General features: G+C 41.8%; 1 protein-coding gene across 2 annotated transcripts; it reads right to left on the bottom strand.

The window, feature by feature from the left end:
• Positions 1 to 27: 27 nt before the first annotated feature.
• Positions 28 to 21203, bottom strand: ARF4 (ARF GTPase 4). 2 transcript variants are annotated; one of them, XM_069084276.1, is made up of 6 exons: positions 20857 to 21203; positions 12896 to 12976; positions 12569 to 12678; positions 3257 to 3328; positions 2088 to 2137; positions 28 to 772 (listed from the first exon to the last, which is right to left on the bottom strand). In XM_069084276.1, the coding sequence occupies exons 1-6, from the start codon at positions 20921 to 20923 to the stop codon at positions 715 to 717; spliced, it is 438 nt and encodes a 145-aa protein (XP_068940377.1). In that variant the 5' UTR covers positions 20924 to 21203; the 3' UTR covers positions 28 to 714. The 2 variants fall into 2 exon arrangements, with proteins under 2 accessions (XP_068940377.1, XP_068940376.1); XM_069084275.1 differs by having other exon boundaries at positions 28 to 970; positions 2012 to 2137; positions 20857 to 21179.
• Positions 21204 to 27006: the final 5803 nt, after the last annotated feature.

Raw genomic sequence — 27006 nt, 5'->3', positions numbered from 1 at the left:
TTTGAGATTAAAAAAGCACAAACCCAATTGTATATTTTATCATTTTATTAGGAATAATTTCAAGTGGGTTATGAAGAAACTAATTCATTATTGAGTTTGATGAATTTTCCAAAATCTCTTAATGAAGATATGTTCACCAATAAACAATAAAACATCAGCTGAACTATGATACACTGGGCAAAAAGTCGGGCTGATACCAAAAGCAACATGCAACATAAAAAAAGATACAATATAAAGGAAGACAATCTGCTGAGTATTAAAAGCCATATCAGTATCAACTCTGCCACCAGCGCAGAATTAATTATCCATCAAGTTCAAATCACACAAAGATAAGCAGGGCTGGCTAATAAAAAAGTTCTAATGTCCCTCAGTTGCAGGAAATCTGAATAGTGTTTTAGAGCATTTTCTTGGCTGGCAGCAGCAGTATTAGAAAGTCTTTTTGGCAAGGGAGAGAAATAAATACAAATGGAATGCTACATTTTGAAATCAGCAGACTGTCCAAGGAATGACATAAGGTATCAGTAAAGTAGCAAGGGGAAACTTTAAAACTTTATTTATTGGGGCTCAAAAAAACATTCAAAACATATTCTTTAAAGGTTGTCACAATAGCTATGTCCAGGCATTTAGGCCAAGGGAAGTAAAATCATAAAAGTACACTTTTTTCAAGTTAAGGAGAATTTTTTAAATCCAAGTATAACTGCTATAACAGCAACATTAAACCTGGGAAACAATAATTGGCAACAAAATAAGTTTAAATGCTGTAAAATCCTGCCCAAACCAGTTCCAAGATACCATTTAATAACCAAGATGCAAACTAATTTTGTTGTAACAAGCCTAGACCCAATTCTATCAAACATGTCCTTGGTTAGTTATCCAGTTGAATTTAACGTTTCGAGAGCTCATTTGACAGCCAGTCAAGACCCTCATACAGACCGGTTCCTTGTGTAGCACAGGTAGCTTGAACATACCACTGTGAAGAAATAAGAAAAAAAAAATGAGAATGCAGTCTATTAAACTTCAACAATATCTTCTAAGTCAGAAGAAAGAAGAGAATGGATTTCCTACAAGCATTCTAAATTTAGATCAATTAGCATGAAACACAGAAGAAATTAAAAATTTGAACTACAAACTATGCATAAGATCATATCTGTGAAAGTAAGTATTTATATAAAACAAAAAACTGCTGAATCCTCCTCAATCCCAAATCTGATCCTTTCAAGTAACACAGCCAACTCTAAACAAGATTACAGCTACTTTTAGAGAGTGAGCAGACTCATGTATCAAAAAACAACATCTCTCCTCCCTACTAACATTGCTGTCCAATACCTAACCAGCTATGTGCCCTAAAGTCCCAGCTCTGGGACTCAGTCTTCTCATCTGTAAACAGAAGCTGGATTAAATAATACACCAAAGTCCCTTTAACTCTTAAATTAAAGAAAAGGAAACTGATGAGAGGGCAGAAGAAATCTTGATCATAGGAGGAAAGCACACTACAGGAAATTATAATTACACATCCAGTTTGCAATTCAAAAACATCCACCTACAAAACTGACACCAGATTTAGATTTCCCCCAAATGTCCAAAGACTCATGCTACAAAAATACAAAGACCCAACCAATGGGGTTTTTTGGTTTTTGATTAGCTATATTTCTTTTTCCTTAACAAGAGAAGCTTTTGTGATTTGAAAGGGAAGTAACAGAAAAATGTCAGTAATGTAAAAAAGAAAACATTTAAAAGTGCAAGTTACCTGCTAAAAGGGTAAGAAGCTCTTTAAGCGCTTCCTCTGGAAGTAAACTCAAGTCTAAGAAAACAGGAGGGGGTGGGGGGCTCAGTGCCCCATCTGGGTTATTACTGTGTTACCATGCCTTGCCTCTTCTTTCACCATTATGGACTCCTGGGTCACAAGGAAATGAGCTACTTCCAATAAGCCTTTGGCTCTGCATGGTTTAGTCAAGCCCACTAGTGCTGTCCTATCAGGAGGCGGGAGGCCAGGCACGGCCCTGGCACTTACAGTTCTGTTGCGGAGGGACTGCAGGCCTAGTTTATCTGTCATTTCACTGATGGCCATGGCGTTGGGCAGGTCCTGCTTGTTTGCAAACAGCAGCAGTACAGCATCCCGAAGTTCATCTTCCTGAAGCTGAAAAGAAATTGGTGTTGGTGACATCCTTCCTTGGAATAAAATCCAACTTCCAGCGCTATGGGAAGTACGCCTTCCTCCCCGTCCCAGTCTCACAGATCCCCCAGCTTCCTTCCAAGCTCAACTTCAGAGTGTCTCCAACATGCCTGTCCCCCACACCCCCCATACATTCCATACCAACCTGCCTGTGGTGCAAGGAGCTCCCCCCAAATAAATGCCAACTTCTGGAGGGCAGGATCATTGGGACTTTTCTTTGTACACCCAGCACCTAGCCCAGTAAAAGTGGCGTGGCATGCTCTCTGTGTCAGTCAGGGCAAGCTTCTTATTGTTCAGTGACAAACCCAACGCAAAATCATTCAAAGCAACAGAGCAGGATGACCTTGCCTCTTTGCCCAGCGAGATGCCTATCTACAGGTCACCTTCTATGAGGGAGATGTCAGCAGAAGTGAAGAAAGGCAGGGCTCTAAGGTTTGGCAAATGCTTGCTAGCTGCTATCTCCTCTGCTTCTCCTGCTCTTTCCATTTATCTTTAGCCAAGCAAGATGAAAGTTAAGACAAAAGCTGGTAGGAAATCAGTCACTCTACAAAGCCAGGCCACTTGTGCCTCATGCACATGGGCTGCCTGTTTCCTTGCTAGGGGCAAAGCTCCGATCATGAAATTTGCAAATGATGATGAGGACGTAGCAAGATACAAACGGACAGAGAAAAGGTGCCACCTTTGTCCTCAAATGTGAATGGAAAGACTGGCCAAAAACACCAAGGCTACATGTACACCCTGAGAAGGGAGTCTCCAAGACCAGCTAGGTTGGGCCACTATGGCCAAAGATTCTTGACAAAAATGAGGGAAGAGGAATATGGGGCAAGTACCAAGTAAGCAAGGCATGACAGCAGGCACTCTCATGACCTCTTGGAGTTCAGTCCCTTCACCTCTAAAGTAAGGGTCTGGCACTAGAATTCCTAATGTCCTTTCCAGTACTAAAATTCAGTGTCTGTCTGACTCCAAGATTAATCATCACCAACAAACTGTTACTTCACCCTGAAAATCTATCTAGTTGAACAATAGGTCAACTTTTAATTTAATTACATTTCTATTACTATTTTAATGTAATTATTTTCTTACCATTTTCTGCAGCTCTTCGGCTCCTTCCTGAATTCTCTCACGATCATTGCTATCTACCACAAAAATAAGACCCTGGAAGGAAAAAACAATTCTGATGAGCCAATCACTTAGTAAATATATCCCCAAAAAGTCACATTATTTCTATCAGGATTTTAGTTAAAGTGATTCATTCCAAATAGCATGAAATACCAATTCATACCCTAAACTTTTACTAAATATGCTGCAAAGTTGTAAAACTGACTAGCTTAATTTTAATCAAATCATTTTCCTTCCTTCTAACTTTTCATGGAAGTAGCCACAAGGATTCAAAAAGAAGAACAAAACCAAAGCATCTAAAACAGTCATGTTTTGACAATTTCATCAATGGTTGGCTCACACAACTAAATATATAAAATTACAACTAAAAACAGAGTAAGAAATGCTAGAAAACTTGATTTCTTTAAAACAAAGTTAAACATCCTAGTACAGCTTATATTCATGTAACAATTTACGGTTTAGAAAGTATTTCCCTGATACAATGCTGACAAGGTACCCAGGGCAAGCATCTCAGAAGTTCTATGACCTCCCAGGTCCAAGAGCTCTTCACAGACATGCACCAGACCTTGAGGTACTTGTGCCAGTTACATGTACTCTACCAAAAGACAGAAAAGAACTGGGCTACGTGGGGAGAAGGGAAAGTCTAGGGTACTCTGAGAGAGAAGAAAAGGGTCTCCAAGAACATAAGCTAGGACATCTCATTAAAAATATAAGACTAAAGTCTTTGGAGGGGATCTCTCTTCTGCACTCCCCTCAAGATGCCTATTCAGAAACAGAATTTAAATTTGTTGGCATTCCTTATTTCAAGACCTTGGTGGCCACCACTAACTACAACAGTCATATTAACCTGGATATCAAAAGCCCAAAAATGACTAGAAGTATCTATGGTATCATCATCATGGTCAAGCTGTCCACCATTCCTATGAGGCATGGCTACTGGGAGCACAAGCCTGGCAACCCCACCACATTGACGCACTAGGTCAGCCTTTGGTACCCAACCTTTAGCAACCTAACTCTGACCAATGGAAAGGGACTATGTGTTGCCAAGTCTAACAGAAATTCAGTGACCACCTTGTAAAGCCCAATAACAAGCTGTTTATCCAGAGAACCCAAGCAGGAGCAGTGGCTCCTCCATCAGTTTTTATGTGTAAACAAAAAGTGAATTGTGCCTGAAATAAAAGTTAAGTGAAATCCTAACACCTGAGCAGGGACAAGTGTTCCTTGTCACTACATTATGACATTTAAAACTAAATCTTCAACAAAGAATTGACCACTTTGATTCCTGTGTAATACTAGGGGGATCCCCAGTACTTAGACATAACCAAAGTGTATCTAGCAAGCATTGGAAAAAAAGAGACATGAGCCCAAATTAGTAATTCAACTAGGATATATGTTGGGGGGAAATAAACCCCATTCTGTTATTCTTTAATAATGAGCAGGAGGAATCTGGGGGGAAAATTTTAATGAACAATTGGTATCATCTTGAGTTTATATGTTCATATGCTATGGAAAGGGGGAATAGCAGCTCCTCTCCAAAACTGCTACCTTTTTTGACTCTGGACCACTAACAACTGAGAGCTTCAATCACCAAATAATCAAGGGAATATTCAAGTACAAGTCAGATAAAGCTGTGAGAGTCATTATGATAACACAAACAGCATCTACCCAGTTTCCAGAGAGCAACATAGTAGCAGTGCAGAAAAGGAATTACCCAGAGCAGCCAGGAAACCTCCAAGAGCCTGAGGCCCGGAATCTTTCCTGCCACTTGACTACTTTGATTACTTAGTCATTCCTCTCCTGCCCCCAACTCCTCGCTCCCTAACACCAACCTCTTCAGCCTCCATACCTCTGGGGGGCCTCAGAATTCCCCATTCAAATCCTCTCATATTCCTTTCATTTATCTGCACTCAAGAAAACGTGGCTGCCCTAATGAGACTCTCCCAAGCCCCTGGCCTCCCTAAGAAGCAGCTACAACTTCTCACTACTCCCCAATACACCAGGACATAAGGAATCCGCATAATGCTTGCTATTCATTGCTTCCTCGCCTCAAACCCACACCTCTTTTTAATTTTTAAAGGAAGCACTTTGGAATTCCATGAAAGTGGTACAATTAGACCTGATACCCAATTAAAAAAAAAAAACAACTCTAGTTTTACATCCCTTCTTAAGCCTCCTCCTACCCTGCTCTGTTCCATCTCTTTTATGCTCCCTGGAAAAATCTGGAGACCAAAAGAGCCAGTAAAACCATACACAACTTGGGAGATGTTTTACATTTTCTTAAGAAACTGCATCCTCAGGGGCGGCCAGGTGGCTCAGCGAGTAAGAGCACTGGCTCCAGTGTCGGGATGACCTGGATCAAATCCGGCCTCAGATACTTAGCACCACACCCAGAAACAACTGGCCATGTAACCTTGAGCAAGTTACTTAACCCCAATTGCTTTAAAAAAAAAAAAAAAAGAAAGAAAGAAACTGCGTCCTCTCTCCACATCCAGAGGAAGATTTATGGAGTCTGGATGCAGACTGAAGCAAACTACTTGTTCTCTCTTTTGCGTTTTGTTTTGCTTGGCTCCTTCTTTCTCACTGTTTACTCCACTGGTTATAATTCTTCTTTATAACCTGACTAATGTTTAATTAGAAGGGATTTGTAGAGCCTATATCGGATTGAATGCCTCTATGAGGGGGGAGGGAATTTGGAACTCAAGGGATTGTGGAACTGAATGCTGTAAACTAAAGGTAATTTTTTAATTACCTTTTTTTAAGTATTTTTTTAAAAAATTTTTACAGAAATTTTTAAATCTCTTAAAATTTTTTAAAAAAGAAATTACATCCTCTAACAGCTAAGTGGCACACTGAATAGCCCAGTCCCTTAAGTCAGAAAGACCTAAGTTCAAATCCAGCCTCAGACACTTGCCACTTAACTAACTACTGTGTGACCTTGGGCAAGTCACTTAACCCCAACTGTCCGACCTTCCCCCTCAAAAAAAAAATTTACATCCGCCCAAAGAGTGTAAGTTCCTAGAAGACAGGGGCAGTGTCATTCTTGCCTCTGTGTCACCCACACCTAGCATGGGGCCCTTCACATAGGGAGTGAATAAATACATGGTTTGGGAATCTAGTTCAACTGTTAAGATGTTGCATGTCTTTCCTTATTGTGGCTAGCTGTACAAGTCCATTAGTTGCATGTATTAGTTCTGAAGCAACAGTAAATTACATCTTTTTTGAGAGAACATATTTGGAATGCCAGCCAAAGAAGCATGGCAAGATGGGCATGAGTGGCCACTCATGCCTAGCAACATGTTGCAGACAGAGGGAGGTTGATGGGAGCAAGATTACCTTCTGTGGGGCTCCCTTATTTTCTGCCCATATTGCGTGTCCTCTGGCATGTTACTTCTAGACCATGCCACTTCTAAACCACCCTTCTGTGGATCTCCCTCAGTAACCTCTTCTCCTGTGGGGTTCACTCCCATCCACACATTATTCCCTTGTCTTTCTCATAGAGTTGATTACTAGGATCACAGCCAACCTTCCCACACACCCTCCCCCCGACACTGGGGCCTCTTATACACACGTAGCCCCTCAGTACATACTTGGTAAGTGCCTACCATGTTCCAAGCAGTATGCCACTGTCTTCCTGGCCCTCTCCTAGATAGAAACCATGTTCTTCAAAATGTAATCCCTGAGCGAAATTTAAGCTCTTCTAGAAAGCAGTAAGGAAAATTTTTACTAAAGCAATCTACACCCAAGGCAGTCTCTCAACATTCCCAATGTTAAAAGATAACCTGGTGGCTAAAAAGTGCTTCTCTATCTGAAGCATTTGGGGTGGGCCTTTCTGTGGGGAACAGACATAAAAGCAGAGCACAGAGATGAAAGAACATGGGGAGATGTGGATCTGCACCACGGGGAGGAATATCCCAGGAACCACACAGCTGAAGGCCAAACATGGAAGCATCCTTGGGGAGGGAGACATCCTCTGGCTGAAGACTAGAAACTAGCTCCTTTCTGAATGAGCGGCGGAGAGAGTCACAAAATTTTATGTTTCACAACAAAGATACATGATTTCTTCTTTAGCTACAAACTAGGAAACACTGGATTCCTCGCAGGTCACAAATCTGTTAATGGCCAAAAATTTAACTAAGGCCTTACCTAACAGAGATGAGTCATTTCTTAACAACTCCCACAGCCAGCTACAAGGATTTGATAACAAACCGGACAAGCTATGGACAAGCCCTGGCCTAATTCCATAGTAAAGGTTTAAAGCAAATTAGAAACAGGTATTCTAATTAGGTCTGAGTATGAGAACAAGATTAGATTTGGTTATGACTGATAGGAATTGGTGAGAAAAATATGAAGTTGAAAGTACCCTAAAAGGCTTTAAAAGCCTAGTCAGTTTACCACTGATATGTCTAGTATTAGGCAATTATTACCAAATTATTGATACAATTAATGATAAATAATAACTTAAGCTATACTATTTCAATACTGTTTTAAGAAAAAAAAAAAAGCACCCTCCTTTCAGAAAATTCGAATACAAACCACTTGACCAAGGGGGTACCTGAGTCCTAGTGACAGAATCTTACCCCAACCACAAGATAAGAACTTTGATGCATGAATAAACAAGATTAAGCCAGCAAAGTGCCAGAGTTATCTTACCTTTTCTCTAGCTAAAAATATTTACCTTCAACATCAATTTCTTTGGTCCGGACCTGTGATTTCATCTCTGTTATGGAGCTCAAAAGTGAGAAAGCTGGGGAGGCTAGGTGGTGCAGTGAATAGAGCATTGACCCTGGAGTCAGGAGGACCTGAGTTCAAATCCAGCCTCAGACACTTTAACACTTACTAGCCATATGACCTGGAGCAAGTCACTTAATCCCAATTGCCCTGCCCTCTCCCCTCCAAAATGCAAAAAAATAAAAAATAAAAAATGAGAAAGCTTCCTGAATCACAAAGGCAAGTCAGCACTTCTGAGAGCTGCCCAAGGATTGTGAGAGGGTCAGAAGCCCACTGGTCCCAAGTCACACAGCTAGGATGCACTGGAGACAGTACTTAAAGCCAGTTTTCCTGACTCTGTCCATCACACTTCAATGCCCCCAGCTCCATGTTAATACATTGAATTAAATATGGTTCGATGCCTATACCTTCTGTTCTCATTTGTCCTAAGCTAATTACAACTCTGCCATCCCCTAGCACTCCCACAGGATCACAGCTTTAAAGATGGAAAGGCTCTGAGGACGTATCTAATCCAACTCCCTCATTTTACAGATAAAGAAACAGGCCAATGAGGTTATGTGATTTTACAAGCCTCAAATAGGAAGTAAAACATGGGATGTGAATGCAGGATTTCATGGAAAGAACAGAGACCTGGACAAATTGTTCTTTGCATACTATAAGCTCTCCATAAACATTAGTTTGATAACATTTTGTAAAATATAATCAAAAGATAAAAGGCCTATACTAAAGTTTCACTTGGATATTAGAAGGCATCATAATAACAAAATTAATTATTACCCCCATTCTACAGATAAGAAAACTTAGGCTGGGAGATGTTAAATAACTCGCCCAGGGTCACATGGCTAGTAAGTGCCTATGGGCAAAATTCCAGCTCGTCTTCCAGCCCTGGGGCCAGCTCTCAGTCCCAAGGATGACCCAAACCAGTCCTCCCCATTCCTCTTCTGCTCCTGGGATGTCAGGTTCTGACAGGGCTGCTTGTGTCACTTCCCAGCCACATCCAGCACCTTCCCCCAGCCCCCTTTTGTGTGCTAGGTTTCTCCATTACAACCTCTTCAAGGCTGAGACCATGTTGGCTGTTTGTCTTTGTATCCCTAGTGCCTAGCAAAATGCCTGGCACACAGCAAGCAATTAATAAATGCTCTCTTTGCCAACCATAATTGAAAGGCTCTGATGACAGACAAGGTATCTCACTAAGATTAGACTAAGACAAAGAGGGGCAGGGACCAACACCAAAGAGGGGCACACACAGCAAGGAAATACTAACCACTTTACATAGAAAAGTAATGGTAAAAAAACACACTAACTACATTAGATTTCTAAACAATGAAGAAACTATATTCCCAAAATAATCAACAAGAGAATTAATGTACTGTAAATTTTCTTACTTTTTTAAAGAAAACTGTATCTGAAGAAATTAAAAAGGCTTCTAAAGTTGATGGTCAGTACATGAAAATAAAATTTAACTTTAGGTAATTACCTACACTCTGCTATTTTCTAAACGAAGACTGAAAGTCAACAAAGTGAAGATACTGACAAGTGGTAGGTGGCTAATTCACTGTCTGGGACCCAAAAAACTTCTTGGGATCACTCAATAAAGTCTACTTCTCCAGGCCAAATTTAAGTAAAAGGAGGAGTCCACCCAGGGACAGGAAAGTAATGATAAGAGGAATGCTAACTCACATCTGAAAAACAGCTTATAATACACATGTACATATATATTTATTATATGTTAATAATATGGGGGGCAGAGCCAAGATGGCAGAGTAGAAGCACGACCTTCCCGAAGCTCCGCTTCCACCTTCCCCGATCCATGTAAAAAGGGGACTCTAAACAAACTTTGGAGCTGCAGAACACACAAAATGACACAGAGAAGCTAACCTCCTGCTGAGGACAGCCCGGCAGGCCAGCAGGAATCCAGCACAGCGCTCTGGGAGCAGAGCCCAGCCCCATGCCGAGGCTTTCCAGATCAGCAGCAGCTGTGGCAGTTTCCAGATTTATCAACACACAGATGCAAAGGACAAAGTGAGAGGTCAGTGCAGTCTGGACTTTGGGACCAGTAAGTGGGAGTGCGTGGCTTTTACCCCCAGGGCGAGAAGCCACTGAGACAAGGGCACAGCCAGCCAGTGCCACGTGGTGGCTTCAGCTGCTGGCCTGCAGAGTGTAGGGGGACCAAGCACCAGTCTGAGGGGTAATCGCTCTTGCTTTAACCTGCTTGGATCTGGACTGCAGTCTAGGGTGGAGGTCCTGGGGTGTGTGTCCAGCTTGCCAGAGCATGTGGAAACCTCAGAGAGGGCACCCAACTAATACCTCTGGCAGCTGAGAAAACCCCAGCATTTGGGACGAAAGCTCTGGTGGCAGAGTCCTACTGTGGCAAAAAGCCCAAAAGTCAAGTAATTGAGTGGCAAAATGAGCAGGCAAAGGAAACAAAGCAGACAGAAGATTCCAACATTACATTCCTATTTTGGGGACAAAAAGGAGCAAAGCATGGAACAGGAGGAAAACGGTGAAGTCAGAACTCCTGCACCGAAAGCTTCAAAAGAAAATACAAGCTGGTTACAGGCCATAGGGGACCTTAAGAAGCAGATAAGAGAAGTGGAGGAAAAATTGGGAAGAGAATGAGAACAATGCAAGAAAATTATGAAATGAGAGTCAACAGCCTGACTGAGGAAAATCATACCTTAAAAAACAGACTGACTCAAATGGCAAAGGAGGCTCAAAAAGGCAATGAGGAGAAGAATGCCTGAAAAAGCCGAATTTGCCAGATGGAAAAAGAATCTCAAAAGCTCAATCATTGCTTCAGAATTAGACTGGAGCAAATGGAAGCTAATGACTTTATGAGAAATCAAGATGCTGTTAAACAGATCCAAACAAATGAAAGAATATAGAAGGCAATGTGAAATATCTCATGGGAAAAACCACTCACATGGAAAAGAGATCCAGGAGAGATAATTTTAAAATTATTGGACTACCTGAAAGCCATGACCAAAGTAAGAACCTAGAAATCATCCTCCAGGAAGTTCTCAAAGAAAACTTCCCTGACGTTTTAGTACCAGAGGGCAAAATGGAGATTGAAAGAATCCACCGGATCACCTCCTGAAAAAGATCCCAAAAAGAAAACTCCTAGGGATATTATAGCCAGGTTCTGGAATTCCCAGATTAAGGAGTGAATATTACAAGCAGCCAGGAAGAAACAATTTGAATATTGTGGAAACACAATCAGGATAACCCAGGATCTGGCAGCTTCTACACTGAGGGATCGAAGGGCTTGGAATATAATATTCCCAAGGTCAAAGGAGCTGGGATTAGAACCAAGAGTCACCTACCCAGCAAAACTGAGTATCATATGTTTCAGGGGAAAATATGGTCATTCCGTGGAATAGAGGACTTTCAAGCATTCTTGCTGAAAAAACCAGAGTTGAATAGAAAATCTGACATTCAGATACAAGAAGCAAGAGAAGCATGAGAAGGTAAACAGGGAAAAGAAATCATAAGGAACTTGTCAAAGTTGAACTATTAACATTCCTACATGGAAAAATAGTAACTGTGTAACTTATGAAACTTTTCTCAGTAGCTGAAGGTAATAGAAATATATATATATATACCCTCATATATATATATGTCTATATATGAGGGTATATGGGCTTATGAATACATATATGAATGTGTATATAAGTTTACAGGTATACATAGATAGAGGGCACAAGACCAATTTAACAGGAAGGGATGATACTTAAAAGGTGAAATTAAGAGGTGAGAGGAATATAATGAGAGGAAATGGGGAGAGACAGATTGGGGTAAACTATCTCATACAGAAAAGGTGAAAATGGTTACAATGGAGGGGAAGACTAGGAAGGCAAAAGGGAATGGGTCAACCTTATTCCCATTGAATTTGGCTTGAGGAGCAAGTGAAATACACACTAAATAGGGTATCTCACCCTCCAGGAGAATGGGGGGGGGGGAAGAAGGGAATGAGAGGGGGAATGATGGAAGGGAGGGAAGTTGGAAGCACCCACTTTTGAAAAGGGACGGGATCAAAGTAGAGAATAGAACAAGAGGGAGGTGGGATAGGAAGGAGGGAAATATATTCAGCCTTTTACAATATATCTACTATGTTATTGTTTTACATTAGCCACACATGTACAACCTATACTGAACTGCTTATCTTTCCAGTAAGGGTGGGTGACAAGGAAGGAAGGGAATGAATCTGGAATTGAAAGTTTTAAAATCAAATATTCAAATATATGTGTGTGTGTGTATGTATGTATACACACACACAATTATTAATACCATCTAACATGTAATTGGGAAATAAGATATACAGGCACTGATGCATAGAGATCCACTGGAAAAGTCAAAAGGAATATGGGAGAAAATATGGGAGAGAGCAGATTGGAGGAGGGGATATCCTGTGGGACTGCTATTTTGGGGCGGTGGGTAGGGGAAAAACAGGGAGAAAATTTGTAACTCAAAATCTGGTGGAAACGAATGATGTAAATCAGAAGTTAATAAAACATTTTAAAAAAATATGTAAGAAAATCCATATCCTACCTGTGTGTTTTGGAAGTAATGCCTCCAAAGAGGTCTAATTTTATCTTGACCACCAACATCCCATACTGTGAAACAAATATTTTTATATTCTACTGTTTCCACATTAAAACCTAAAAAGAAAATAATAGTTATGTAAATTTATCAACAGAATCTATTGTTGCAATATTCCATTATTCTTTTAAGTTCTAATAAATAATTAGCAAACTTTCACAAATAAAAACTAGTTTGAATTACAGCAATATTACTCAGCAATACACTGCATTACTCCAAAATTTTAAAAGCTCTCTTGCCACTTTACAAATCAGAATGAACCATTATTTTCCTTACCGATAGTTGGAATGGTGGTGACTATCTCCCCTAACTTCAGCTTGTACAAAATAGTTGTCTTGCCAGCAGCATCCAAACCAACTGGGGAAAGGAAAATAGATTTTAGATCCTAATCCAAAGTGTGAACTACAAAATTATTTTACAAACAGCCTTACAGAACTTAGAGATTAATTTTTCTTTAAAAAATAAAACAGAAACATTTCTGAGAATAAATATAAAAATTAAAAATGTCTTTTTACATTTTTTGAGCCTCAGACAAAATATATTTCAACTAAAAATATTTTCGACCAGCAATGTCCATGATTTAACTTTTTATATAACCATATCAAATATCAAAATAAGAGAATATAAACAAAAAAACATCAATTCTACTTCTTTGACTACTATTATAAAAGGGGGGAAGGGGAGAAAGGACTCCAAGGTGTAAGGGCAAAAATGATCTTAGTTTATCTAAACATCATCTTCCCAATGTAAACCAACCAAGAGAAACAGCACAGCATGGAGAGCGGACCTGTGTGGAGGTCCTGTACCACACACTGACTGAGCCAGACCAGCAACTGCTCTGGCATCAGTCTTCTCATCTGTATGATGAGGTTGGATTCAATGATCTCTAAGCACTTTCAGCACTTGGCACAGTGAGAGCCTTGTACATAATATACTACATCCTTAATAAATGTTTGTTGATTGCCTCTAAGGTAGGACTACCAGCTCTGAATATCTGATTCTATGAACCATCACCCAAAAATCAGAAAATTAAGCCCAGTAGTGAACTGAGATAAAAATCTGCAACATAAAGAATGCTCTTCTCTTCAGAACAGATCATTATAGGTCTGTTTTAAAACCTGGAAGGTAAAAAACTAAGAGACTAGAACAGATCCTATTTTTACCTGGCATGAGGCTGACAAAATATTCTCTTTCCACTTAGCTCACTGGATGATGAGCACTTAAGAAATGTTATTTCATTCATTTGTATGACTGACTACTCCTTATTTCACAAATGAGAAAAGCAGGTCTGCCAAGATTGTTTCAACCCACCCCAACTTTTGCCCGGAAGCCTGACAAATCATGGGGGCCCTTGGCCTCCAGAGCACATCAGAAGGCTTCCTTGAATAGGGGGGCAATTGAAGGAGGGCAGAAGGAGGCAGAGCTTTCTTGCTGGTGACAAAACCCATAATAAATAAATGAATGAATAAAAAGCAGCTTTTGATCTCACTGCCTGGTTATCACAGAAAGCATCTAGACAAGAGTCATGAAACTCCACCTTGTCTACCTTACCAAATACATATACTATTGTTTTAGAGCTTCTGGGGCCTCACCCTGACCACAGAATTGGCTAAAATCTGCAGCAGTAAAGAAAAATACCAGCTAACTATTTAAAAGAACAGAATAAAGTGTATATATAAATACAAATCTCAAGAGACCTGAAAACTTTTAGACATCAACATCAATTCCTATACTATTCATTTTTTTTTTTAAGCAATTGGGATTAAGTAACTTGCTCAAGGTTAAACGGCCAGGTGTTTCTGGGTGGGTGCTAAGTGTCTGAGCCCGGGATTCGATCTCCAGGTCTTCTCAACACTGGAGCCGGTGCTCTTACTCGCTGTGCTACCTGGCCGCCCCTACAGTATTCATTTTATGAGTGATTAATAGCACATGATGATCATAATTTTTTGAGATAATAAAAACATTGGGCGGCTAGGTGGCGCAGTGAATAGAGCACCAGCCCTGCAGTCAAGAGGACCTGGGTTCGGATTGGACCTCAGACACTTAACACAAAAACTAGCCGTGTGACCTTGGGCAAGTCACTTAACCCCAATTGCCCTCCAAAAAGCAAAAAAAAATTTTTTTCACACTTGGTTTTTGTTGTGTGACAATTAAATTAAAACTCAAACAGAAGTGGTTATTTTTCCACTGAAGTCCAATTTGGCAAAAGGAGCCCAAGTTTTCAAGTCAAAAACTAGTTCTAATTATTATACTATTACTCACTTGATCCATCACCTCAAGTATTGAAAAATTAATTTTCAATTTTCTTTCAAAAAGGTACTCAATTCGTAGTACATTTGGACTCATGGGGGGAGAGGTTTCAGAGGCAGAAAGGAGGGAGCGGGGCATGTGATTTCACTACATCCTAGCACTGAACTCTCTCTCCAAGAAGATCAGCAATTTATATTAGTAAGAGTTAGGTGGACCCCAGAGATTAAGCAAATGGCCCAGGCTTTCTTCACAGAGCCATAGGAACAGGCTACTCCTGAATCTAAATCTTCTTGAACCAAAGTGGGGTCTCCAGCCATTATCAGGCTACCTCTCATGGACCAATTACTGAAAGCAGTTTCAGATGACTGATTACTTCTGCTAAGAAATTCTTTTTATTTTCCCTTTCCTTATTCATCACGCATTATGGCTTATACTTTTAAAGAGCCTATATCATTCTTTCCACCATCACTATTGCCAATTTTTGTCCTATGGAGGAAGTTACTACCTATTCCAAGTGTGTCAAACAAATTTAGATATGAAACAATTTTTAAAACTTGCAAAAGCACTACTAAAATAGTTCAACTCCCTTGAGCATCTTCCCCAGGACTACAAGGAACTACAATTTCTGACACAACTAAACTCTATCCCATAAATGCCTGGCATCCCCAGCGGAAGGGAACAGCGCAACAAGAAACACTTGCCACACTGACAACGAGCTTAGTACATGGTGAATAAAGTCCAAAGTGACTTTATTCAAAATTTAAAATTAAAGCAAAACTCACTTTTGGCTAAACAAAATACCATCAAGTCAAAATTATAGCCAAGTTCAATATTAAAAAGTTGCCCTCACACAAGTAGACCTCGAAATATGCAATTTATGCTAATTTTTAAACAAAACTTTGTTAATTACTTCAAAAAAATTTTTTGAAATAAGTTTTATTGATGGCTTTAACTTTTACAGTACTGTAATTTCCAGATATACCCTGCTCTCAAAGAAGCCTCCCTTGGGAACAAAGAAAAATATTTAAGTAAAACTAACCCTTTGGGTCCCCAAGTATTTGACAACATATGCAAATCTTTGGCAAGACCAAGCAGTCCTCACTCTACCAAAAAGACAGCCGTTTCCTTTTCTCCTCTGGGGCTGAGACTGGTTATTGCAGTGACTTGGACATAGGGCTCCTTTTAGCATTTTTTGGTTTAAATTATTTTGGTCATTGTGTATGTGGTTGCTTACTCTGCATCAGTTCTTAAAAGTCTTTCTGAATTTCTCTTTTGTATTCTGATATATTTTCATACCAATTGGTCCAATCACTTTACTTTGTTTATCCCCCAAAATATGTTCTGCCTAAGATGGTACACACAGGGCCTGGGTCTGTCACCACCCCCACCCCCAAGCCTCAAGGGGCACAGCTCTAAGCCAAAATGTACCCCTCCCCCCAGACTTCATGGCTTTTCTCACATGGCTAATTATTTTACAATAAAATCTGTCTACAAAAGTAATTCTGCATAAGAACCCTAAGAATCTTTCCAACACTCCCAGTAATAAGAATTTATAGAAGCAGTGGTGTCATAGAAAGTTGTTGATTTAAGGATTAGTTATCTATTAGATATACCAGAACATTCATTTTAAAAAAACAAAGATGACAATTAAATTTTAGTGTCTTTTGTAAAATGAATACATAAATAAGACTATTAAATGCCAAATAAAAGGTAAAATCATGAAATTACTTCAGTGATCCATAGCTTCTCCCAAGATGCTTACTAACATACAGCATGAACATAAACACACCAACACACCTTTAATTTATTAGAACACCATGTATGCAATCTAATTCACTTGTGCTAACCATTTAAGTATGAATTTCCTAATATTGCTACAGTCTGCAACAGTATACTCAAGAAAAGAAAACTGAATCTAATTCTGGTTATTCAGAATAAGCAAAAGCTTTTTAGAGTTTTAAATATATAATTTACAATAAGTTTAATAAAAATAGGTATATTAAAAATTACTCATTCCTATTTCAGCTGTAGCTGAATATGTAAGAACTATACATAAGGTAGAATTTCTACATAAACTGCAAACAACTCAGTGCTATTGACAGAATGAAGATGAAGAAATTCAGAAACTATTTGACATCTTGAACCAAGTCAGACTTTTAGTAAAGGTGCTAATCATCAGTAAAATGATCAAAAGGTCCTCTCTTCTGAGCTTATCGCATTTCCATCAGTGATACTCAATCACCCAAAGCATTTTATAATACTTCATATCCTCAGTACTTTGGCCACCAGAGCAGTATAGCAAGTGCTATGCTCAGAATGTAGCATGCAAGTGCTGTGCTGAGATCTGGCGAGCTGAATCTGCTTGTGCCCAAACAGATCAGAAATAGCTCTTGGTAGACAAGCACCCAGACAGGGAAGGTGGCACCCTTACAGGGCCAGATGCTCTTTATCTACATGACTACAGTAAGCTAAGGATAATGTTTCAACTCTTAACAGCATAAAACCATGAAACTTGGCAAGTTCTACCATCTACGTTAAATTTGCAGTATTCCAAAAACGCCCCCAAGCCAAAGCAAATATTGATTCCTCAGACAAAGTGTTACCGGGACAAATATTTAGGTGAATGCTGAGTGGAGGGGTTTTTTTTTTTAATGCTCTGACAGAAACTTGGGGGGAAAATACTTTTGCCAGTCCATGGAACTCTCACAGAAATGAAATCAGGCTAGACAAGAATCTTGGCTTCTGCTTCATCAGCAAAAACCTACCTTACATTTTGAAGTTTTCGCTAAATCTTCTTTCACTTCTAAAACTGTAAAGACTCTGGCTATCTCAACGGGAATACAAAATATTACAATTTCTTTGCATGAGCTTGTTATGAACTGCCCCAAAACTGAGGAGTGGAGATCTAGAGGTCTGGGCTGTGATTGTCCCAGTCATTTCCCTCCCCTGGGCCTGAGCTGCCCCATGCAGAACATCCAGAGCACTGGATTAGATGGTTCCTGAAAAGGTCCCTAACTAAATCCTGCCCATAAAGACAACTTCATGTTCTTCAACATTTCAAGAATGTGTAGCCCTGGCAGCAGAAGGTGTTTCCTTCCATCCACAAAACTCAGAGCTCCTCTCTAACTCAGTAGCTGGCCTCCATTCAATAGGATATAAGCTTCTTAAGGGCAGGGACTGTTCTCTGTATGAGCACATACATAAGCATATATGTAGCACATATGAGATTAATAAGTGTTGAGTGAAGAAATGCCACATTCAGTATTCTTATACTGCATACATTGGTGTTGGTGTGGGGCAGAGGGAGAGAGGGGGATGGAAAAGGGAGGGAGAGGGAGAGAGGGGGAGGGAAAGGGAGGAAGGGAGGGAGAGAGAGAGGACAAGAGACAGAGAGGGAGATCAGGGACATGAACAAGACCAGTAAGTATAAGATACAAACAAGGAAATCAATTTTGGGAGGTTTCCCACTCTATTCAAACAAAGATTGATCATTTGTCTGAAGAATTATTAAATGGAATCATTCCTTAGAAAAGATGGATGACCTGAGGGGAGCTATTTCTCCTGTCAGTATCCCAATCTGTTAAATGAAGGAATTGGATTTGATGACCTCTAAGGTACCTTCCAGTGCTAAAGGCATGATCCTGAGAGCTCAAGGGGCTCCTTCCAGTAATGCCTATGTTCAAATCTAGTTTTAGTCACTTAGTAGCCAGGTAACCCCAGGGCGAGTGACTTCACCATAACCTACCTCCCAGGGTTGTTGTAACAAATACTATGTAAATGACAGCTATTATTAGTACTAGTGTTATTTTGATAAAAGAATCACTAACTGGACATCTTAAAATATTTGTAGATGACATTTTCATTTTGGCAATCAAGTCCAAGACGGTATTACAAAATTACCTGTCAATTTCCAACTCACATCTCATCAGAAATTCAAGGTAGGGGTAAATCACCTTCCAGACAAATCCATGTTATAGTTCTCCCTTCACTTTGCTACAGCAGTTCAGCTGGTATGAAATACTTTAAAGTATATGTGACCAATTTTTTTTCTAATAATTGAAAATTATTTAAAGACTAAAGGCAGAAAATGGAGAACTTAAAAAAAACATTTCTACATTATCACAACCCCACATCCCTAACCACCTTTTTAAAAAGGGAAATCTTGGAAAAAAAAAAAAAGCCGCTGGCTTAGGAGGCATATAAGGGTTACCTACAAAGGAATAGGTGGAACCACCGACAGAGCATATTGTGGTTACAATGAACAAAATCATGTCTTTTTAATTGTAAGGTTTCAGGAGGGCAAGAGAAAAATCTCAACCTTTAAACTGAAACAAAATCTTTCTTAAGTTTATATTTTATATACAAACACCTGCTCGTTGATTCATGTCATTTATCTTTTTAAGAGTGTTAATATCTTTGTATTGGAAAATAATAGTCTTCTCTATCAGGAGCATGAAAACAGTTTTTAAATCAAGAGAATCTAATAATCAGCAGAAGTTAAAATGGAAAAGCAGAAAACCTAGATGAAGAAATTTCAGTTTAAATTAAATTTAGAACCCTAAGTTTTCTTTTTGGATCTAGGAAAGTGATAAAGTAGTTGGCATTTCTATAATTTCAATGCCTTTTACACACTTTCTCACATGACAGTAATTATAACTACAACTTTTCTCAATGTTCTGCCCCCTTGCCTTCAAACTAGGATTTTCACACAGCCGGAACAGTCCCTTTCCTTTAACTGAGCCAGGACAAATACTAAGACACTGCGAACCTACAAACCCCCAATTCCTCTATGGGTTCTGAAGTAAAAGGACCTATCCATATTATTTTTACCACGAGAAAACAATCAAGGATCATTTACTATCTTTAACAAACAGGTCAGAAATTATAGTTCAAAGTCCTTCCAGACTCCTAATCTCTCTCCAGGTTGCCAGATTTCAGCCATTTAAAGTTGTGCTGTTTTGTTTCATAGAAGCAAAAACCGAAAACCAAGTGCTCATTCATCCACTGCGGAACAGGTAAACAAATTGTGGTACATTCGTGTAATGAATTTATGTAGATGCACCGCGAGAAAAGACAAACATAAAGAAAGACATGAGAAGAGTCGTACAAACTCGCAAGCAGAACCAGAAAGACAATATATGCAATTACTACAATGAGGTAAAAGAAGGGCTTTGGGGGCGGAGGGCGATTTCATTGGTATAGCAAAGGCCCAAGGAGTAAGGGGCCGGCCCAGCCCGGCCCAGCCCAGCCCAGCCTTTCTCGGTAACTGACAGAGTTCAGAGCGTCACCTAGGGCCCTGAGTTAAGTCATTTGAACCTGGATCTTCCGGACTTCCAGGCAAGCTCTTTATTCACAAAGCCGTGTTGCATTTCCTATAAATGAAAGCCAACACTAAACGTATTTGAGTTGAGATTTTACACGTAAACACATTCTGGTTCCAGGGTACAGGGTTTAAACAGTGTGTTTAAATCGCTTTTCCTCGGCTGTAAGAAAACGGTTAGGGGAGGAACGATTCCCGGGAAAAGATCACAGGCCTAAATGAAGGGTCCACAGCCGAAGGCAAAGGCAGGGCCTGCGCTCGGCGTTAAGTCACACTCACGCGCCCCTTGCTCTGACGAGACACTTTTGGGCAGAAAGTTCCCTTCTCCATGGCGCCGTCCCCGGCGTCCCCATGGCGCCGGCTCTGACGGTTAAGCCCGAGCCTCCAACTCCGACGTCGGCAGGGCCGGAGGAACGTGGAGGACGCGGCCCTCGGGGGGCGCCGAGCCCACTCCCCCGTGTGACCTTGGCGGAGTCGCCGGACTTCCCCGGGCCTCAGTTTCCACACCAGTAAGGTGGGAGGAGCGGACCCCCCCTCCCCCCACCCCGGCTACAAACCTACGAGGCCCCGGGCGAGAAGGAAGGGCCGGCCTCGGCCCCCCACCCCCACCCGAGCCCTGCGTGCGGGGCACAGCGCGGGCCTGGCGCCCGGAGTCCGCGGGCCTCACCCATTAGGATGCGCATCTGCTTCTTGCCGAAGAGGCGGGAGAAGAGCGACGAGATAGTGAGTCCCATGGCGGCGGTGACGGGAACGGAAGGGGGCGGCGGGCCCCGCGGCCTGCGTGGCTCTGCTCGCGGCTTCCGCACTGACGGGCGGCCCCGACACCGGCTCGGGCTCGGGCTCGGGCTCGGGCTCAGACGGCAGGAGCGATAGGCACCGGCGGCAGCTCGGCGGGCATTTATTGTAGGAATGGGGCGCTTGCGCTCGACGGCTCGCGCTCGGGCTCTGCCACGTCACGCGGCGGCGGTCACGGCGGCGGCTCCAACGCGGACAGGATCGCGTCAGCGCTTCCAACCCCCTCCCTTTCTCCTCCCCCTTTTCCTGCCGGCCCGACTCCACTGCGCCGGCGCGGAATAGGAGGGGCGGGACCTAGACGGGAGGGGAGGAAGTGACGACACGAGACCCGCCCCGCCACACGCCCTACGCCGCGCCGAGGCCAATGGGGCGTACGGGCGGTCCCGTTCCGTCCCCTTCCACGTCCCCCTCTTCATCAGCTGTCTTCCGAGTCCTCTGCTTCCGCTCCGTGGCATCATGGGAATTAAAGTCTTTTCTCGCCGCCCCGCCCTTGTAGGGCGCGGCCACTTATTGTGGGAAGTAGAGCCTACTCCGCGTCGCTCCAGTACTGCCTCGTCGGTCACGTGACGAGTAGAGAGCCTCCCTCCGACCGGAAGTGGAGTAAGGTCAAGGTTCGCTCGAGGACCGGGGCAAGCTCCGCGTGTCCTTCCGCCGGGCGACGCCCAGGCCACGCAGCTCCCTCCCTGGGCGTTGGAGCCGATCTGACCCCGAGCGTCCAGGAAACCGAGCTCTGGGCCGCGTCTTCTTTCTTCCGCTCCGGAAGTGAGGGGAAGGAGGGGCCGACCCGGAGGCCAAGCCCCCTCCCTTAATTAGACAAATGGGGAAACTGAGGCCCACAGGGTGGGGTCAGGTGGCGGGATCCCAGAGCTAGAGCAGGAAGGGGCCTCGGGGGCCACTTAATCCAACTGTTAGGGGTCCAGAGAATTCGGACCCCGAGACCGTAAGAAAGGGCGTCACGTGAGACCGGGCCCGCCGCCTCCTCCGCGAGGGGTGGGGCCTGCCTGCCAGGACTCGGAGGACGGCCCCCGGCCTGGTCTCGGAGGGGGCGGGGCTGACTTGGGACACGTCTTCCTCATTTTGTCCTAAGCTTTCACCTGAGGGTTCCGCGCCCTCTTATTGCTGTAGCGTGTCCGCGGGGGCGTGCAGATGAGCCCAAAGCACGAGGGCAATCCGTGTGCGGGGGTCACTGCGCGTGCAGAGCCTGCCGACGCCTTTCCTGGAGTGGGGAAATGGGCCAGTTCTCTGGGTTGCCCCCTTTTGCTTAAAGTTTTTTTTTTTTTTAATACGGGCTGAGGTTTTTGTGTTGTTTTCATATGCCTTTGGTGTAGACTGGATAGATGACACTGGAATGTAGACCCGAGTTCAAATCCGACCTTGCTAGCTATGTTATGTCCCTTGGTATCTCCCGTACCCTTAGAAACCTTGAAAATCCTTTAGTGACCTCGAAATTGTGTCACTTCCAGCCTGGACCTCTCCAGTATATATCCGGCTCTACTTCGGCTCCTTGTCCCATTCTCATTTTCTTCAGCGCCAGTATCACTTCCTCAAGAAGCCCATTGGAGACGGTGGTGTTAGGATCTCAGGGTCGGTCAGTAGCACCAGCCCTTAATGATGAAAAGTTTGACACCTTTTCCAACTTTTCTGTTAATTATCTTCATTCCGGCTTTATAACAAGCCCCCAGGATGACTTTGCTTCTCCAGACTACCATCTCCGTATTCCTGAAGCTACAGATTAAGAATGTGCTGCATTTAGAGTGAGAGCAAGTTCAAACTCCCCCCAATGTTACCTGCCTGTGTGATCCCAGAAGAAACCCTTAACTTCTCTAGAGGCATTCTCCTCTGAACTTGGGGTCAGGAAGGTCTGAATTCCAATCCTGCCTCAGACAACAGCTATGTGACCATGGACTTAGTGCTCTTAGCCTCAGCTTCCTCATTTGTCAAATGAGGGTAATTCTAACATTTACTTTGGGAAGTTGTGAGATCACACGTGTAAAGTAGTTTTTAAGTCATACAGCACTATATAAATGCTAGCAGCAACAATGATGATGATGGTGATGTCAGAAGGTCCCTTCCCGATCTAAAACTATGATCCCAAGACTTTGCCCTGCCTCAATAAAGTATTTGTGAGAATTATCTACACACAAGTGGAGGACATCCCTAGTTAATATATGTCAAAGGATCAAACAGGTTTCATGAGTGATTTTATGCTGAAGACATACTCATTTATACAACTGAGTAAAAGGGATAGAGCATATAAGGTCCAGGTTTTGACCAGAGCAAAGCACTGCCATAAAGGATCTGTTGAAAAGAAGTGTCTCTGTATACAAATATGCTAAGATCATACAAGATTTCTTAATGAATCTGATTATCAGTATCAAGGGAAGGAGACAGAGAAATGTGTGCTTAAAAAGTGTTTTTCACAACACCTGGAGACAGAACTGCACAGAGTGGAATCCTTTATAGATAGTGAGGTCTTCCATACATTTGTTTACAGATACTATAAAGGGTCAGTAAACATTAAGCTCCTATTACTATGTGCCAGGCACTATGTTAAGTACTGGGGATGCAAAAAGGCAAAAGACTCCCTGCCCTCAAGGAAATTACAATCTAATGGGGGAGACAACCTGCAGATAAATATGTACAAATCAGTTATATACAGGACAAATAGGAAATAAGTAAGAGAAGGAAGGCATTGGAATTTGGAAAAATGAGGGAAGACTGCCTGTAGAAGACAGGATTTTAGCTGAAACTTGAAGTAAAATAGAGAATACTGGCGTAAATGCATGAGGAAGGAGAGCATTCCAGGCATGGGGGAAAGCCAGAGAAAATCCCAGGAGTTGAGAGATGAAGCATCCTGTTCCTGGAACAGTAAAGAAGCCAGCATCACTGTATCAACGTGTCAGAGTCTAAGGTATAAGCTAGAAGGGGAGGGTGGGGCTTAGTTATCAAGGACTTTGAATATCAAGCAAAGAATTTTGTTTTTAATCCTGGAGGCAATAGGGAGCCACTAGAGTTTGAGTAGGTTGGGGGGAAGAGTGTGACATGGTTGAAGCTGCATTTGACTAATTCAACAAGCCTCAGCATGTCTGAAGGCCTCCTCAACCAGACAGCCATGACCAATAAGAAGTTCAACCTAACAGTCATATAGGTAAAGCCAAATATATGAAAAAATGCCTGCTGTTCATAATGTGTAGATTCTTAGATTTATGTTGGACCAAACCATCGTCCTGTATATATCTATCCAGGACAAGCATAGCATATGGTATGAGCTAGGCCCAGAAGGAGACATAAACAGGGATGTTGTATAGGCCTTTCTGTGATCTCAGTGTTTCCTGAAACTAAAACCCATCTTGAAAAAAAAAAAAAACACTGATATTCTCCTGGAAATTTGCATAGTCACAGATGATGAAAGAATCCAAAAATCTAAGGGGCAATGGAGGGATGCATAGTGGACACAAGGTAGCTACAGCATATTACCAATAATGACTTATGTGCAAATAGTGTTGCAAGGCCTACCATCCAGGAAACGTGGAACAGGAAAAGGAGAGGGGCCAGGCATACATCTAGAGCAAGGAACAACAAATGACCAACACAGGGGCCCTATGGGGACCCCCAAAACTGAAGATGAGCCTGAGGTCTTTTTGGAAGACCTTCATTTTATTGCACAGATTCTTTATGGAGGATTTATGGAAGGAGATAGACAAGAGCTGCACAAGACCAGGGGGTGCTGGGCTACTGTCTGCACTGCCAGAGTGTGCCCACATCAACAGAGCAGTGAGTCCGGCCCAAAAGACAGCATTTCTCAAGCACTTGGGTTCAAAGCATTATGCTAAGCAACCAGTTTAACTTTTGACATATGGTTGAAAACAAACTTGTTTGGCTCTATTAAATTTCATGAATTACTTATTAAAATATGTAAAGGCTTAAGAGGCCAGATAGTGGGCAAATATCAGGTTCCCAACTTCCTACAAACCAAAGACGATGGTGAACATGTAATCTGAAGCCATTATTTGCAAAGCAACTTTTATACAAAGGCTGGGGACCAGGAAGTTAAAGCAGGAGAACTTGAGTAAGTATAAAGTAAAAGTCTGCTCGCAGAGGAGTCATTATAATTTTATGTGGACAGAAGAAGGAGGTAGTTTCTTTTTTGTCTGGAAGTTCCAATCTTATTTCATCAAGTCCAGAGTCCACAAAGACTTTCCCTTCGTGAACAAGGCATGATACTAAGGAAGCACCGTCAAACCTTTTCTATGGGCTACATATGGACAGTAAAAAACAAGAGCAACAAAAGCTGCCCCATTAGGGACAGATCCACCCCAGCCTCTACCAAAAGAGTCGAGAGTCAACTACAGAGACCAGAGCCCAGGGCTAGAAGCATTCGAGTGCTGAGTAAAACAGAAAGAATACATGTATCAGAATAAAGAAAACCAGAATTCTATTAAGGCATGTCAGCAATCATTTAAAGGAAAGGGTGCATAAAAATGTCTGAGTTTCATTAAATCTTGCTCTAAATGTTATGTCACTTTATTATAAGTAATAATTAGAATTCAGTTCCTATGACATAAAATATTAATGGTGGCATTACTTATAATAACAAAAAAACAAGATGTTTACCCACCATTTGGGTCAAATGGCTGAACAAACTGTGGTATATGAACTTAATGGTGCTACAAGGAATGCTCATTATGAAAAATTCAGAGAAATATGGGGAAGACATCTATAAAGCGATACAGAGTAAAGAAAGAAGGGCCAAAAGAACAAGGTATCCAATAATTGCAATGATGCAAGTCAAAACATCACTAAGAAGCAATATAATTTGGGTTGTGGACAGTGGATGACACTGGTAGCTCACAATCAAAGTTAAAGCCTCTTCCTAATGCTACCATCTTTGTTCAGTACATTACTCCCTCTTACCTACCTGGACAACCAAAGTCGGTGTTCTAGAAATGTGAGTTACTACTGTTATTATTACTGCTCTGACTAATAATAATACATCTCCATGCTCTTCCAAACTAGTAGTTTGTTTACGGGCAGGAAGTCCAGGGGCAAGTCATGGCAAGTCACAACAGAGTTTCCAGATTTCCTCTTAGAAAGAGGGAATATCTACTGGCTTATGAAGATGGGAAGCCAGAACCTTGAAGGTCCTGTGAATGATTTATTGCATGTCAGTCATGTAAGTGTACAGGAAACAGGATACAAACATGCATGCACGTACCTACCTGTATCCTAACTCAAATACAGAACAGACCAAGCACAAGTGAGACAAGAGGATGAAAAGGGGTAGTTGCTTATAAAAAGACCCTGTAAATGCCCTACTTGTTTATTATTCATTACTCCAAGAATCCCCCCTACCCCGCCCCCACCTCATATTTATCTTCACATTAAATAACTGGAGGTCAGGAAACCAAGGTGTTCAGACCTGATTCTGTCAGTAATTCCTCTGAGCTTCAGTTCCTCATCTACAAAGCAAAACAGTTAAACTAAATTACTCCCAAGGACCCTTCTGGCTATAAAAGTCTGTGCATCACAAGGAAGGCAGGTACTTTAATGAGTTTCTGGACATTGTAAATAAATCAAGATGACTTTTTCAACATTACAGCAGCTGGAAGCTGAAAACGAATCATTCAGATGACAATGTCTGCTTTTTAAAACTTGATACTTTCAGAGTTCAGAACCACTAGTTCATGGTTTAAAATTTTCATCGCTAACCCATGGTGTACAGCAAGTGTATAGATTGGTTAAGAATGTTTCACAGGACCATCCCTAGCCTTTTTTCCCCCACAGCCCTCCCCTCTTCTTCACTTCTCTCTGGAAAATCTCTTATGTCTCATGACTATTTAACCAACTTCTTTGTTACAAAATGGGGGGAAAAAAAGAGAAACAGCCTACCTTTCTCATTGAGATAAGGAACTCCTGATGAAAAACTTCCCTCAGCCAATGCAGATTGTCACCTACTCAGAAACTTCGAGTCCCAGTTGCCAAGGGCATTGAAATCAGGCTGTTCCTGAAGTCACAAAGCTAG

Source organism: Petaurus breviceps, unplaced genomic scaffold (assembly GCF_028583685.1).
Source record: "Petaurus breviceps papuanus isolate PSGF00001 unplaced genomic scaffold, PetGlider_PUasm1.0 174, whole genome shotgun sequence".
Classification (NCBI taxonomy): Eukaryota; Metazoa; Chordata; class Mammalia; order Diprotodontia; family Petauridae; genus Petaurus; species Petaurus breviceps.
This window is presented reverse-complemented; position numbering and strand designations above follow the sequence as displayed.

Coding starts and splice junctions, on each gene's coding strand:
- ARF4 (XM_069084275.1), bottom strand. CDS start 20,923: ATGGGACTCACTATCTCGTCGCTCTTCTCCCGCCTCTTCGGCAAGAAG. Junction 2,138..3,256: donor CCGAAGAGCTGCAGAAAATG/GTAAGAAAATAA, acceptor ATTTCTTTTCAG/CTTCAGGAAGATGAACTTCG. Junction 971..2,011: donor AGTCCCTCCGCAACAGAACT/GTAAGTGCCAGG, acceptor ATTTCTTCACAG/TGGTATGTTCAAGCTACCTG.